Here is a 17,636-nt window from a genome sequence, read left to right as displayed (position 1 = left end):
TGGTTCTATTGTCTACAGAGGCAACATTAACAGCATCTGTCACCTCCTTCCAGGCCTTCGCTTTGCCTGTCCCTGTCACAACACCACTACTGATAGAAGAAAATAAAATATTTTTTACCCAATAAAATATATTTCACCCAAGATGATTTCGATCTCGGCTTCGGAAAAGTTTTTTTTTTTCTCTTTCCTTGTTTACGCTATGGTGACTGACAGGTCGACTGGATGCGTCTACACCTCCTTATATGGCAATCATTGTCTATTCATGGGCGGGGATTTATGCTAATTGCTGATTACCGGGAGCGCGCTTTCACTTTACGATGGATTGGCATTCATGATCATACACACGAGTTTACGATCAGATCTGAGTTTCCCGCGGCATTCATGAATCCGGAGTAGGTTTTTAGTAGCGTGGACGTTTATGTGCAAATCTGCACATAGACTTACTAACGTTTCATGAATGAGACCCAATGAGTCTGAAATAGGGTAGAGCCCGCCTACCAATAAGAGATAACTGGTTAGTAATTAGACTGCACCTGGATACCAATTAACCAAGGCAGCAATCTGCATGCGTGAGCCCGAAAAACAGTACTGCCAGGAAAATGAGTAGGAAAATGTCAGCATGGTAAGGTGCAGCATTAACTTACAAGCATTAACTTCGACGTACAGCATTAACTTACATTGACTCTGAGCTTAGAAATAGCAAACAATGAGACATGAGGTGGGTCTTCGACTGTAAGAAGTTTGTTCTTATTCAATTATTTTTATTGCCTTCCAGATGGTGCAATGTGTATGCCTTGCTGCATAAAACATTATTCTTTGGGGTTTGGCATAAAAACAAATAATAATTATTATTAGCTGGTAACATAATTGCCATCATGAAGTGTCTATCTCTCATCCACTATCCATTATCATTGTAAATGTAGTCTTTGTAATGGTACTACTGCGTTCACCAGAACGATGATGTTGAATTGATTCTTTGCATTGCTGTAGTTGTCTACATTGTGAGACTAATGTTAAGGGAGCATTTCCATTTCCATAAAAATATGAAATTCAGAATAGTTTCTTTCAAAACAGTTTCTTCTGAAAACAGTGGATGATTGAACATAAAATAAATAAACCACATAATCTAAATAAACCACAAATGCTCTTTCACGTTTTTTCAACCTACCTAAACAACTGTTAAAAACAATATTTTTAAAGCATAATAAATGACCAATGATCAGGAAAATATACTGTAGAAGCTCCCAAGATAGTAGAATTGTAAGCCCTAATTAAAGGTCTGTAGATGGTGCTGATGGTGCAATAAAGCCTTAAATTAAGTGAGAGCAAAAAGTAGATTTCATCATAAACTGCTACCTTGTTTGAGCTCCCAATAACCTTAACACCTAGGTGCACCTTCACTGCCTTTCCATGGTTCCTCTGTGGGGAAATAAGGGGACAATAAAATGACTGTATGGGGGAGGTGCACTGATGTACATCTGTAGCACTAACCCACCTGCAAATGCTAAAGTCGGTGTCAGCCTTACTGTCTATACAGTGGCTTCAGAAAGTGTTCAGACCCCTTCACTTTTTGCACACTTTATTTATTGTAGATTTAAATGGATAAAATTAGATTTTTTAATATGCAGCACCATCTGAACGGGTTCTGTTAGATTTTTGCCCATCAGGCAACACACAATAACCCATCATGGCAAGTGAACACATCTTTTTAGAAATTTTTGTCAATTTATTAGAAATGTAATGTTAAATCTAATTTATATATGTATTCAGACCCTTTGCTGTGACACTTGTGGTCAGGTGCATCCTGTTTGCTTTAATTATCCTTGAGATGTGTCTAGAACTTGATTGGAGTCCACCTGTGGCAAATTGAATTGATTGGACAATGTTTAGGAAGGCACACACACTGTGAATATAAGGTCCCACAATTCGCACAGCAAACAGGACAAAAAGCCCTCTGTAGGCCGCTGTGATAAAATTGTGCTGAGGCATAGATCAGGGCAAGGGTATACATTTCCTGGAGTGTTCCCAGGAGCATAGTGGCCTCAATAATTGTGGAATGGAAGTTTTTTCCTAGAGTTAGCTGTCCAGCCTGAGTGACTGAACAAGAAGTGCCTTGTTCAGGGAGGTGACCAAGAACCCAACGTTCACTCTAACAGAGCTTCAGAAATCCTCTGCAGAGATGGGACCATCACCAAGGAAGACCATCTCAGCAGCACTCAATCAGGCCTTTATGGCAGAGTGGCTAGACGGAAGCCACTCTTCAGTTTGGAGCTTGCCAAACAGCATGAGAATACATTTTCTGGTCTGATGAGACAAAAACACTATGTTCTGTAAACACCAAGCACTGCTCATCACCTGGCTAATATCATCCCTACAGTGAAACATGGTGGTGGCAGCATCATGCTATAGGGGTCTTTCTCAGCAGCAGGGACAGAAAGAATGGTCAGAATTAAGGGAAGGATGGAGAGAGCTGATACAGCCAAATGCAGAGAGATGATTCAAAGTAAATCCAAGGGCAGAGGTCCTTGAAAAACCCTGCAGCTGCTTTGGTTTTTAATAATTCTGCAGAATCCACTGCTGTATGCCTTTGTAAGTCATGCGACATTGTCAACGTAGGGCCTGCAGGATGATTGCAAATGCAATTGTAAACTGCAGGGGGGCCTGTCACAGGCCAAATAATGGCTCTTTAAGATTACCAAAGGTGTGTCATTTGTTGATAATTATGCTGATTGGATATTGCAGCTGGAATTAGCAAGCAAATGTAATGTCCCTTTTGAATTGCCGATTTGGGCTAAAAAACACCTGACAAAAGGCGAACTGAACTGCTGCGTAATGGTAATTATAAAAGGCAAAGTGTCGCTGCCTCAGAGACTCTGTTATATTGACTGCCTACCCACATCCCCAGTGTCCTAAAAGTGCTTGAGGAATATAAATGCTCTCTTTCACACTGTATGTCAAGCGTCTCCAGAGAACATACCCCTTTTGTCACCAGCAAGTAGAGAAAGACAGGGGCCAGGGACCACAGTGGCCCCTCTAGAGACTCACTGGAGGCACTACTCACTCTGAAGACCTGGTGATGTTTAACGGCAACAGAAGAAGTTTTGTCTTTGGGAAAATCAGAAGATAGTTAGTCACTGTATTCTGTGACATACAGCTCAGAACCAAGAAAACATTGACTGCAGTCTTGACTGACTGAGAGAAGCTGCATGGAATCGGGGGTGAGAGTCTGACCATGCTATTGTATCAGCTGTCATCATATGTTGGTCTAGTGCGTGAGCAAGGCTGAGTACACGGTACAGCCAGCTAATCTGTGAGTGGCTGAAAAAACAAAATGAGATTGCTCATCTCCCACAGGACACACACGCAGAGCAAAAATTCAAATTCAAGCACAGCCTGAAGGTAGTAATATCAATGCCTGGCAAACCCCTGCAATTTTTTTTTGTCTATGCTTGATAACAGGGTTGTCATCCCTATTTCTTCTTTTCCTGTCACCGTTCTTCACAGTGCAGAATATTTACAGCGTTGTTCTGCTTGTAGCTCCCACGGAATCCCAGGCCGCACAATGACACAGCTAATTTCAGATATCCTGCTATATCCGTGCACAACACACCACTCAGTCCCTGAAGGTGTGCTCCCAAACAGTTCTGGGGAGTTCCTGTGTAAGATGTATTGTGTTCCAGCTAATCTCATGATTAGTTCAGGTTATTGACAACATTCATTTACGTATTTCCGTGTTTCGTGTATCCAATTAACCAGGGTGCAGGCCCATTAGTTTGCTTTTTTTATGATGGCTAGCAGTTAGCACTTGGGTCTGAATCTTCCTGTTAAACCAACCAATAAATCAATCAAGCAAAGACATTAGTTTGTTTAGCAGAGGTTAGCAGTTTACAGTTGAATAGCTAATTAGCATTTCATAGCTAATTACATGCTGAAATGGCTATTTCACATGCGACAAAAACCGACTTGCGCAGCGGACTGCGTTTCAGAGGCCAATCTAACTCAGACCCAAACCAAACCTCTATGTCAGGATCTTAGGAATGGAGTCACCTTGAGGAGGACAGAAAGTCTTTTCCAGTTGTCCCAGGGCATCTGCCATTTCTCTTATCCTCCGGCCTTCAACTTATCTCTCTGATTTACAAAGAATCAATTGTGAATCTTCCTACAGCTTCCTACAACACTCCTCTATGTTTTTAATCTTTATTTATATGGCTGAAAATGTGCAATCAAACCACCTGAAGAGTGTGTTTACACATGGCTGTGCACATGAATACTAGAATATTGATGAAAGGCACATGTGCTAACCAGTGTTAAGTTCAGAATTGGGTTCTTTCCTGTCACAGAATCTCATGAGGATCTGAGCTCCTTGAACACGGTGCCTATTAATCTGTCCTAAGCTCTTGAACAATGAACAAGTTCTATTGTGCCAAGCACTACACATGTTCAGCTAATGTTTAGTTAATGTTTTTACGCTAGCAAAACAAAGGCAACATTTATGCTAATTTCACTGTAATTGATCAACTATTCAATCTATTAGTGTAGCAATTAGTGTAACAAATGGGAGAATGTTTCACTGTTACATTACAAGAGAGTACAGAATCAGAAATGAATGAATGGGAAATGGAAATACTATTTAAACTTGCATTAGTGTAATGCAATAATACAATAGTTTTTCAATCGAAAATACCTTTTCCTCTAATATTAATTTTGAAATGTCAGAATGGAAATGGAATTCTACCATATATTTAATAACTGAACTGACTTTTACAAAATGCATGAATATGAAAATATAATGTGCCAATTAATGGTATGGAATGGTATGGAAACACAAATCTTTAAAAGCTAGTTAAAGGTTTGTGTTTCTGAAATAAATTATTTTATAACAAAGAAATGTGTAAAAATGAAAAAACAATTGCATTTGTTCTCTCATAATATATTAGAATGCTCTCATAGGTACATCCTAACCTCACTTTTATGGATGTCATGTTCCAAAATCTTCTGTTCTACTGTGAAGACAATGTATACAAGGACCAAAAGATTAATGAGATCATGAGTACTGAACACTGAACTACAGTTACACTTTTTGTACAAAATATTATCAATATTGTTTTCTGTTCACTATCAATAAACCATTATGTTAGAATTTATAATGCAGACAATTTCTTGGGAATCTAAGAAAATTACTTTGCACTACTGATTAATGTATCCGAATCACAACATTTAATTATGTTAAATAATTGCGCATAATCATCATGCTATATATTATTGGAGGGGGGGGTTGGCCTGTCTTGTAATATTAGGAGGGGGGTTGTAACAGCCTTTCCCCAGCGTATTACACAACCTTGGTTGTATGTCATTTCTCAGTGATTACTTCTTTACTGTATGTCTTGTGAAAAAGTACAGCTCTAACTGTGAACCTTCTGAAATTAGCAGAGCTTTCACCATCGTCCTCAACATAAATGTCACCGAAAGATGGGTTGAATCGCAATTATGTGGTAAGAATAGGAATGTGTCTTTCATACCCTTTATGAGATTTCTATAAATGTCAACATTATGAATGTGAATGACGTGCAGTACAAGCTGAGATTCTCATGCCTAACCAGCTGGTCCAAAAGAGGCTGGCTGCCGCATCATTTGAGTGGCATAAATACTCTGTAAAGCACATTTGCTGCAATGCAGGAAATATGTTTTCTACTTCATTTGAATGTACTGCTTGGGATAGTTGCTCATTACCAAATCCGTTTTTGATGTATTATATATCCTCCTAAGACCCAGCAATTCATTTTTGTCCCATGTAGATATTTGCATTAACGAGCTGTTGTACATGTCGACCGAATAAGCCGAGTTTATATGGACTAAACGCATTATTTGTGCTTTGTCAAATGTTGTATTTGGATTCTGGTACAACCCTACGACACAACTTTTTTAAAATTAAATAAACAAAATAGTAATTTAAATGAAATTGTTTTGTGTTCCCTTTGTCTAATATTACATTTTGCCTAAAGATCTGAAACCATCGACTGTGAAAAATATGCAATAATAGAAGAAATCAGCAAGATTTTCATGCCACTGCATTTATGATGTTTCAGGTTTTGTAACAGCAGTTATGGTGTCTCATTGACATTATTTATAATATTAAGGCAGTAGTAGTAGGAGGGACCTTATCTGAGCAGGGTATTGTGGGTAGTGCTGGGGGTTCGATGCAGGAGCCACTGCTCTTCCTCATTTACAGATGTACATGACCTTGACAGAGGCATTGAAAGTAGTTAACTTTGCAGATGATACAAAACTAGGAGGTTTAGTTGACAGTTTGGAATCTACTAAAGTAATCCAGGAATATTTAAATAGAACCTAGAAGTGGGCGGAAACCTGGCAAATTAAATTCAATATAACTAAATGCTCTACATTGAGGATTACTTTATGGGTGGCACAAAATTGGAATGCGCTCAAATTGAAAAAGACTTGTAGGTAATAGTTGATCAGCCTTTCAGGTTCTAGTCAATGTGCGGTAGCCATAAAAAGGGCCAACTTGAGACTAGGATACATAGTGAAGAGTATTGAGTATAAATGTAAGGAAGTTATACTGGCATTTTATACAATACCCTTGTTAGACCCCACTTAGAGTACTGTGTACAGGACCGCACTATAAGAGAAGATATAAAATATCGAGGAGCTGGAAAAGGTTCAGAGTAGGGCAACCAGATTGATCCCATGTATAAATAATAAGAGTTATAAGAATAAAGATGTTTAATCTTAGTAGCTTAGTAGAAGAAGACTTATGGGGGATTTGATTGACACTTTTAAATTCATTAAGGGAATTAAAGTGATTCATCAGGCGATTCTTCAGGGTGAGTTTGGTTAGCAGAATTTACATTTTACATTTTAGTCATTTGGCAGACGCTTTTAATCCAAAGCGACTTACAAGTGCATAGGTTCTACCATAAGTCAGAGCATCACATCCAGAAACTAGCAAAATACACAGGAAATGCTGTTCTAAACATAGTTGTCATCAGAAGTGCAATTTTTTTTTTGGGGGGGGGGGGGGGGGGGTTAGACAAGGATAGGGATATCAGAAAGGAGGGGCAGGGGAAATCAGGAGGGAGGACTAAGGTAGAGTTTGAAAAGGTGGGTTTTGAGTCTGCGTCGAAATAGGGGGAGGGATTCTGCTGTTCTGACAGTGGTAGGCAAGTCATTCCACCACTGAGGAACCAGAACGGAAAACAGGCGTGAACGTGCAGCTCGACCGCCAGGTGCACGTAGAGAGGGAACCGTAAGGCGACCAGAGCTGGCAGACCGGAGTGGTCTAGCTGGGGAGTAGGGAGTGATCAGGGATTGTATGTAAGGTGGAGCAGTCCCCTTAGCAGCCTGAAATGCCAACACTAGGGCCTTGAAACGGATGCGTGCGGCAATAGGAAGCCAGTGGATGAGAATGAGAGGGCACAAATGGAAATTGGCAAAGAATAAATTTGCTAATGATGCAAATTCCACACAGAAATTATGAAGTATTTTTTCACGCGTGGTCACTGTGTGTAGTCCTAGCTTGCCAGGGCATGTAGTGGAGGCAGGAACACAAGAAGTTTTCAAGAACAGGCTTGATATAGTGCTGGATACTATTTAGCTTTTAGGCAAACTAAGCAGTAGGTACACTTAGTGGTAGGAATGAGCATTACTGGGCTGAATGGCTTGTTACTAACCATTATGTTATGTTAAATTCATTTAGCCTGTATGTCCCTTTAGGTGGCACGGATTGGTGCAGTGGTTAGCACTGCCACCTCACAGCAAGGAGGTCCTGGGTTCGAATCCCCGTCGGCCGGTGCCTCTCTGTGCAGAGTTTGCATGGTCTCCCCGTGTTTGCGTGGGTTTCCTCCAGGTACTCCGGTTTCCTCCCACAGTCCAAAGACATGCAGGTTAGGCTGATTAGAGAGAGTTTAAATTGCCCATAGGTATGAGTGTGTGAGTGAATGGTTTGTGTGCCCTGCGATGGACTGGCGACCTGTCCAGGGTGTATTCCTGCCTTTCGCCCAATGTATGCTGGGATAGGCTCCAGCCCCCCTGCGACCCTGTTCAGGATAATGAATGAATGAATGAATGAACGAATGTATGTCCCTTTAGAGGAGGACAAGGATGTGTTTTTTTTTATTTAAAAACTAGGCATATTTTAGGGCGGCATGGTGGTGCAGTGGATGGCCCCCAGTTCCCTTCTGTGTGGAGTTTGGTTTCCTCTGAGTATTGGGTTTCTTCCCAAAGTCCAAACGGCATTCAGGTTAGGCTAATTGGAGAGTCTAAATTGCCTGTAGGTATGAGGGTGTGAGTGAATGGTGTGTGTGATCTGTGAAGGATTTGGCATCCAGACCGGATTGTATTCCTATTTCCTACCTTCCGCCAAATGCATGCTGGGAAAGGCTCCAGCCTCCCTAAAGGAAGTCCTGGGGAGTTCCTGTGTGGGAAAGCTTTCAAAATGTACATTTCCTTACGTCAACTATTCACAATGCCTTTCAGCATATGTTCCCCAGTGAGAACTTCTGCCATTGAGGTGAGATAATCTTGTATTTATGGGTTATATATGGGTTTGACATTCAAAGTCATATCTGCCAATTAAACCAAAATGTTATAATTTGCGGCATTATTTATACAATCATTATTCATGGAAGGTTACAGTCAAAGATAGAACCAGTGGCAATGAATGTACTGTCCGAGGACACATGCTTTGTGAATGTCTGTCAATTGCACCAGAAACACCTGTTACTGATCCTAACCATCTACATACAGTATCTGCATGCAGCAAGGGAGAATCGAAGGACAGCAGATGCCCTTTTCCTCTTGTGATTATAGAGAATCTGTGCTACAGGGCACCCTGGGGAAGGCATGTAATCCCTGCTGACAAAAACAGTTCAGGTTATGTTTTGAAACAGCTGGTAACTGGTTGACCAGCTACCAGCTCAGACAAGCTACGAGCACTAGCTGGTTGGCCAGCTGATAACCAGCTACACCGGCTTTATGACCAGCTTGGCCATGCTGGTTGACCAGCTCATACCCAGCTACACCGGCTTTATGACCAGCTTGGCCATGCTGGTTGACCAGCTCATACCCAGCTACACTGGCTTCATGACCAGCTTGGCCATGCCGGTTGACCAGCTCATACCCAGCTAGACCAGCTTATGACCAGTCTGACCAGCTCCGTTTTCAAACCGGCATAAGTTGTATTTTGCAGCAGGGATGTCATGTGATATGTCCATAAGATAGATGGTGAGCAGTTATAATTGGTGGGAAGATGGGAGTGACACTTATGAATGGCTTCTGAGCATTGTTCAGACGCACTGCACATGTATTATATGTATCACTAAGAATGTGTTCCAGGATGAATGTGGGGTGGGGGTGGGTTACTGATCGTGCATACACTGGGGCTCTGGTACGAGTTTTGGGGGTAATGGTAGTCTCCTCTCATCGGTTCATGTACAGGTTCCCCAGGATGAGTGGGGGGGCTACCCAGGGATCAACAAAGATGAGGAGATCCCTTGCCGGAGGATGCGAAGTGGGAGTTACATCAAAGCCATGGGAGACGACGACAGCGGCGAGTCCGACACCAGCCCCAAGACCTCGCCCCAAAAGACCATTCGCCCTGACGCCCTCATAAAATCTGTCCTGCAGAGGCCCCTCATAGACCCTCAAAGGTAGGCCAAGGGCAAACAGTACTGGCTATATAAACAAGGATTATAATTTGCGTTACTTCTCCCTCGGAATAAAATGCGATTCAAAATTCTACTGAGTTACAAATGAAGAGGGTAGCTGGTATGCTGATCTGCTACTCTGTGGAAATCTGAAACATGATAAACAGAGCTATCTTCTATCACTGAGTGAGGTTATATCCAAATTAGGTTCCAACTCAAACCTTAACTGTTCGTCTTACTCTTGGAATTGTTCAAATGTTTCTTCATGGTTCTGAATATTACGGTACTATGTTACTATGCTGTTAATTATATGAAAATTACATCAGCTTTTATATTGACAAACACATCCCAGTCTAAGATAAAGCAATTACTGCAGGAAAATGTTAGGTATATAGTTACTGTACTATAACTAACTATATTCTATATATACAGTTTTGATCAAGTACCGCAATCAAGCTATTCGCATTGGCAGCTGAACACGGTTTTTATCCTTACGATGAGCTGTTTGAGCAAATTGCATCACCCGTTTCTTTCTCCCTCACTGACATATGGGCAGTTCTGAATGCTTGCATTCAGAGCAAACACTTAATCCAGTGCCATTTGGGCATGCATTCAGTTTTGAGCTGGTGGTACAAATGGATCAAGTCTCATTTAATATTGGGCTTTTTACAGAGGCATTGACACAGAATACTGGACTCAGCCCACTGGGCACATTGTATGGAGACAATGTGAACTATTTGGCACTTGTACTTCCTAGTCTTTAAGTCTTTGCTGAAAATCATCTATTTGTTTTTGTACCGTACTCCAAAATGATTATATTTTATTTATAAGGTGAATTTATAAATGCATAGTGCTGTCTCCGAACATAAATGGAGGTAAATATGCAGTATGAATACTGAAATAATGATCATACATATTTAGGAAGAAAATTTCACCCAAACATGTAAAAATACATTCAATAATAGAAACCACCTACAGCATGATATATGCAATATTCTGCTCTGCCAGATATGGCTGCAATCACTCCTGATGACATGATGGAACATATATGTACATCATCATTCATGTTATCAGCTATTTGACATTACCCTTACAATTTATAGATACGCCCTGGATACGTGTTAGTAAAAAAATGTGGGATATCAATGGTCTATCTTTAGAACGTGTTTGCAGACATTTACATGTTTCCCTTGCCTCAAGCTCTCATAGTTTATTGCAAAGTCTTGATTTATATGAGATGATGGTGAAATGTATATTCTTGATGGGAAACTACAGTGCCAAATCAGAAAGCTAGTTTTTCCAAGCACTGCAGAATGTTAAAAGTGATATTAAAACAGCACAATGCTTGAACTAATGTTGATAAACCATAGAATATACAATAGCATAATCATTATGACTTGGGACAACAGCCTACACTCTCAGAAGTCAAGAAACAGTGGAGGAAAAAATTAAGTTGTTCTTCCTTAGTTTGAAATCAAATACTAAAAGTCACACAGAGGAGCCCGCAGGATTTATTTCCAAGGTACGCAGAAAAACCCCAAAACAAGTAATGGTAGCCTACTTTTGGACACCCCCTCACCCATGAAATAGATTTAATGTATGAATAGTGATATACAGTTCCCACAGATGTTACCAATTTTACCAAATGAAACAGAATCTGGCCTAGCCTATATGTTCCATGTGCGACTGTTAAAACAGCAAGTATTAGCTTCGCATAGGTGCCACTACCTGGGTCGCCAACAGAAAATTCAGAATGGGATGGCCAAAAAGAGCTGAGGGATTTTTAGAGGGTAGGACCTAGTGAAATACTGAACAGGTTACGGGAACTGATAATGTTCAATGTTTAGGTTTTTTTTTTTTTCGCACCATCTGACCCAACTTCACAACATAGTGTGGTAGTAACAAGCTAGCTAACGCCATAAACCATATTAAGACTCGTCTCTTCCAGGAGGGAAGTTATATTTTTGTAAATAAGTACCCAAATAGTTTCAATAATAGTTTACCTTAGCGCTGGTTGCTAGTGTAGCCGATACACTTGGCACACATCGGAGGTATTATGCAGAAGAATGGCACAAGAAATAAAAATAATAATTTAATGTAAAAGATGTGGGAGAAAGCAGGGTAGCCTACCATCTGACTGTGTGATCTGACTACAGCTACTGGCTGCTTCCTTGATATTTAATTCCAACTGGGTAGCTACCCATTGAGCCATTTCACCTGCACATGGCAGACCTAGCTAGCTAAATAGCTATAAACTTATAATTAATTTTGGAGTAAGTGAGAATCATTAATACATTTTCATGGCAACTTTAGAAATTATAGGAATACTAATATACCTATGTAGCATTATAGAAAAACACTTGTCCTATAACATCAATAGTGATTGTGATCCGTTGTGCTATTTATTTTGGAACTTAAAAGTTTCACGATGTTGAACTGTTTTCCTTTCAGTGTCATACAAATATGAACTGTCTGTATTTTAACCGTTGGATAAAAAAAAAGTAAAACCTTGAAATTGCACTCGCCTGACTTATTGAAGGCCTCACCAGTAAATCGCCTGGGTCTGGGCCTTAGTAATCATCATCAAAGAATAATACAAAAGGGTTCCCAAACCTTTGCATAGGGCCCTTGTCCTTTTTTATCATTTATAAACAGTAAAAATAAACTTACCAAAGGGGTTAATTGCCACTTTACAGCAGAGTGCAGCTGTGTTCCTGTGATCCTGCCTTTCCTAGTTGTGATGTGATTTTGTTTCCATGTGAAACTCTAATGTGCTATTACCCTTGAGCTGAGGGCGATGAACTCTGGTTCCTGTTGTTATTCTGTACTGGCCTTTTCCAGAAAAAAACCCCAAAAAAACAACAAGCCATAGAAAGCAGAAGCTTTTGACAAATTCAGCCATAATTGTAGTTGCTCGGTAAACAGCTATTTCATCCTGTTGACAACTACAATTAAATTACACAAAGAAACTGTTTTTGAAATGCTTGTTGCATTTTATTGAGTCTTACAGTTGTTTGTGGTTACTTTATTTGAAAATGTTAGGATTTTATAACACTCCAGTTTGTGGGTCTATGCTCCATTGTGAACAGAAGATACAACCGTCAGGGTAGCTGAATGGTAGCAGAGTTAAAACTTGTGATCACGTACTAGCCATCTTACTATCTGCTCTACATCCTTAAAATGAGTACTACTGTACTTCTGCTTTAATACACATTGCTTGTGTATTAAAACCATGGTTGTTCACAGTGCAGAAACAGTGAGCATAGACAAAAACATTACCAAGTCTTTGGTCATACAATCTGACACAGAAAAATGTATATTCTCCTGTGTGAGGTGTAATTCCAGTGCCAATTTCTGGGCACTTCCAAACTGCCAACCTTGGCCTTCCACCAAAAAGTTAGCCAGGGAATTAAGCAAAGTAGGAGCACAATGTATTGACCCAGAGCTATGAAGCTCCTCTGCTACTCTGACATGTTTGGTACTTTGAAGGTAGAGGAGGAGAATTAATTATATACTCATTAAAAATTAAACAATAAGTTAAGTATTGTTTGCTCGCTAGCTAGCTAAGTAGAACTGTGGTTTACAGTATCAATGATGTACTACATCAATTGAATCTTCATGAAAATGAAAATCTTCATGAACCACTCACAAATAGTAAATTAGTAGGATTAATTATTTACTAATCTTGAATTAACTAATATTGAAATTAATAAGCCCTTAGATACATGCTGAAATCAAAATTCACTTTTCCCTCAATTTAGTCAATTTTTCATAACCATACAAGCATGTCTTGAAGTATATAATAATTTATTAAATTCTAATACTTGTGTATTTTCACTTCCTGGAAAACAAGATTTTACGGCATTTGACGGCATCGTGTACCAGTGGACGTGTATTTAGATAAAATGTACGTCGATTTTCTGTCCCCCTCCAATCAATATCCTTTCACACAGAGGCATGTAACTGTATTCTTACCTCCAGGGCTCTCTCTGCTTCTCCCTCCTCATTTAATTCAGCTTGAAAACAGTTCTCATTGGCAGTGAGACCGTTCCATACTGAGGGGTGGGTGGCATGGGACTGGGTACATTTTCACTCCGCCTTCTTGTAGTAATTTAATATCCCCAAGTGTGCTCAGTGCTATTTTATAGCAGTGGCTTTGGGATAAAATGGTGTCAAATGTAGAAATGAAAGTGCTGTAAAGTAGAGAAACTGTCACTGACCACATCCCCTGTATCTCAAGTGCAGATAGCTGCTCTTTTTCACACCCATATCAAAATATTCCAATGCAGGATTTACACTCCCCTATTTCTTTCTTATCGATATATATTAGGTGGCATCTTGTAAAGAAGAATGGTCAATATTATTGGATGTTAACAAGCTGAGGTTGTATTTATGTTAAATATGTTAACAGGTTTTAGTGTTACTACTTGCATTAGGCAGTTGATCTGTTGATGGCTGAGATTATGCAAGTTTTTGAACTGCTTTTTCTAATGGCGAAAATGATGTGGATGGCATCTAAGTACCTCGGTGCATCATGGTACTTGTAGTGTTTAAGGTCTTGCATTAGCGTTGGCCAACAACTTTGCTTAACCAACTAAACTCTATGACACTGAGCCTTTGTCATTGTTGCTGTTTGCATAAGCCTACTGTAGCAATGTCAAATACATCTGAGGAAGTTAAGCATGGTTTATTTGGCAAAATGCTAGCAATTGTTTTCCGAAATCTTTCGACAGCCCAGGAGTAAGTTATAAGTTTGTTTCCATTATGATCAGCTGAGCAAGGACTCAAAAAAAAGGAATAAAAATGAAATGCGGAGGATGAAGACCAACACTCATTTTAAATATTTCTTTTTTCCTTTTGAAGTGATTTTTACAAGGATCTTTACCATTAGATTTTGAATAATGATATTCTATTGTACCTGCATAGATTCAACTTTTTTCTCGTTGTAAGCACAAAGATTCAACCACTGAGACGGGTGCGTGGGGGTTGGACCCAAAATGCACGACTCAGAAACAATAGTTATATAAAGACCCCTCAGGGCTTTATTCGGGACGAATCCCAGGAGCGTAGTCAAAACAAGCAAAGTCCATACACGTAGATCCAGCCAAACAAATAGTGAACAAACAAGAAGCACGGTGCCGAGGGAAGAGGCAAGCTCGTAGTCGGTAGACGTGCAGGGAGGTCCGGTAGCAGGAGAGCTGTCAGCGGGGCAGATGAACAGGCGGACGGCAGGCAGAGGCGTAGTCGTGGGCGAAGCGGGAGTCGAAACCATGAAACAATCAGCGAAGCAGAAGTACAAAAACGGTAGGCGAGGACGTGGTCAAAAACAAACGATGGTCACAAAACAGAAATCAATAATCAATGGTCGGGAACAGGCTTTGATCGTAACGTGTAATCAAAACAGTAAATAATGCTCAAGAGTTGTATGGTAAACAGAGGCAGACAATTTCACAGTGAACAGTTGCGCGACTGGGATATAAATGCAGGTGTAGACAGGTGTAGACAATTAGTTAGAGCGTAGCAAGGAAATGGAAAACAGGTGTGATGGATGACAAGTTTAACAAGGTGATTAGTAATCGTTAGTAATAAACCTATCCTGCCCTAGCATTAGTAAATTAGTAAATGACATGCACGAGAAACGTAAGGTAACATGAATACATGATTAGTTTGTTAGTTTCTACCCAATCCTGATCTAGCGTTAGTAGTTTTAGTAAATAGACAAATGGAAACAATTAGGGAGTGAATGACAGAAAGAGAAAGAGAGAAAAGGCGGAACGCAAGGTTTGCGGAAAGACATGTAAAAGTGTATGCATAACCAACGACCAGTTAACGTAACAATAAACATAAATCAAAACATAACACAAAACGAAACTAAGACGATAACCACTCAACATAACAAGGTAATATAATCGTACCAAACATAACTAGACATGACAAGAAAATAAATCGTAACGAAACATAACTAAACAACATGACGAACCTAGACTAACATAATACATGATAAGACACTACGTGACTAAGACAACATGAATAAACATAAAACATGGCAAGACAGACCTGAAACGTGACAGGACCCCCCCCTTAACGACCAACTCCTGGCGGTCCTTGGAATTTATCAGGGTGGTCACGATGGAAGTCTCTGATGAGCGATTTGTCCAGAATGAGACTGGGAGCGACCCAGGAACGCTCCTCAGGGCCATAGCCCTCCCAGTCAACCAAGTATTGAACCCCACGGCCCCTCTTACGAATGTTCAAGAGTTTCTTAACAGTGAATGCAGGGTGGTTGTCAATAATGCGGGGGGGAGGTGGTGGGGGATCCGGGGGACATATAGGGTGAGAGGATACAGGCTTAATACAAGAGACATGGAATGTGGGGTGAATCTTAAGGGAAGCAGGGAGTGACAATTTTACAGAGGAAGGATTGATGATTCTGTGGATCTTAAAGGGACCAATAAAGCGGGGTTGCAGTTTGTGGGAAGTGGCTTTGAGGGGAATGTCCTTAGTGGACAGCCAGACGGAGTCACCTGGTTTGTAGGCCGGAGCTGGAGTGCGGTGGCGATCAGCAAAACGCCGATTACGGTCTGCCGTGCTTAGCAGCGCGGCCTTGGCATCCCTCCAAACTTTGGCGCACCGTTTCATGTGGATGGTGAGGGAGGGAACAGCGATCTCGGCTTCTTGGTCAGGGAACAGTGGAGGTTGGTAGCCCAGGGAGACCTCAAATGGAGATTTCCCGGCGGCGGCGCAGGGTAAGGTGTTGTGTGCGTACTCCACCCAGGTGAGCATCTTGCTCCATGCGGCAGGATTCTTGGCCGATACGCAGCGTAGAGCGCCCCCCAGGTCCTGATTGGCCCTCTCAGTTTGGCCAGTGGACTGAGGGTGGTAGCCCGAAGAGAGGCTAGCTGTGGCCCCGAGGGCCACGCAGAACGCCTTCCAGACTTGAGAGATGAATTGAGGACCGCGGTCTGAAACAATGTCCGAGGGAAGTCCGTGGATGCGGAAAACTTCCCTCACCAGAACATCCGCGGTCTCTTGGGCGGTGGGCAATCCAGCCAGGGGGATGAAGTGTGCCGCTTTGCTGAATCGGTCCACCACCGTCAGGATGGTGGTGTTACCCTCGGAAAGGGGAAGTCCGGTCACGAAGATGAATTGTCTGGTGTCGGGGATCATGGCACTCCACCAGAATCTCCGCTTCAGCACCGCCAAGGTGCGGGTAAAGCCGGGATGGCAGGAAAGGAGGGATGAATGGGCCCATTGCAGCACCTGTGTCCGAGCGGCCGAGGGAACGTATAGGCGTAATCCGGGGTTGGACCTGGGATCGGGATCCTCCCGTAGAGCCCTCTGGATCACCGCCTCGATCTTCCACATGACAGATCCGATAGTGCAGGAGGCAGGAAGGATGTTCTCGGGAACCTCACGCTCAGAACAGGTGTTGAATTGACAGGACAGGGCGTCGGGCTTAACGTTCTTCGAACCCGGGCGGTAGGTCAGGGAAAAGTTGAACCTCCCGAAGAACAGCGCCCATCTAGCCTGTCGAGAGTTCAGCCTCTTGGCTGTCTGGAGGTATGCCAGGTTCTTGTGGTCGGTCCAAACGATGAACGGCTTCTCGGCCCCCTCCAACTAATGCCTCCACTCCTCCAGCGCCAGTTTGACTGCCAGCAGCTCTCGGTTTCCAACGTCATAGTTCCTCTCTGCAGGGGACAGCTTCTTGGAGAAGAAGGCGCAGGGGTGTAGTCGGTTGTCAGCGGCCGCCAACTGAGAGCACTGCTCCCACCCCTGTGTCGGAAGCATCCGTCTCGACCACAAACTGGCGGGTAGGGTCGGGGTGTACCAGGATGGGAGCGGAAGAGAACTGTCTCTTGACCTTGGTGAAGGCCGTCTCAGCTTCGGGGCTCCACCGGAATGGCACCGCAGGGGACGTGAGCTTGGTTAGAGGGGAGACCACTTGACTATAGGATCTGATGAACCTTCGGT

General features: G+C 41.8%; 1 protein-coding gene across 1 annotated transcript in view; it reads left to right on the top strand.

Moving 5' to 3' along the window:
* The window catches only part of dlgap2a (discs, large (Drosophila) homolog-associated protein 2a), a 78,527-nt gene that overhangs the window by 16,989 nt on the left and 43,902 nt on the right, over positions 1-17,636 (top strand). The window contains exon 4 of the mRNA XM_061243988.1: positions 9,457-9,668. Within this exon, the coding sequence (XP_061099972.1) occupies positions 9,457-9,668 (212 nt within the window). The remainder of the gene's footprint in view (positions 1-9,456; positions 9,669-17,636) is intronic.

Source organism: Conger conger, chromosome 1, assembly GCF_963514075.1.
Source record: "Conger conger chromosome 1, fConCon1.1, whole genome shotgun sequence".
NCBI lineage: Eukaryota > Metazoa > Chordata > Actinopteri > Anguilliformes > Congridae > Conger > Conger conger.
Note: the sequence above shows the minus strand (reverse complement) of the source record. Positions and strands in the feature narration are given on the sequence as shown.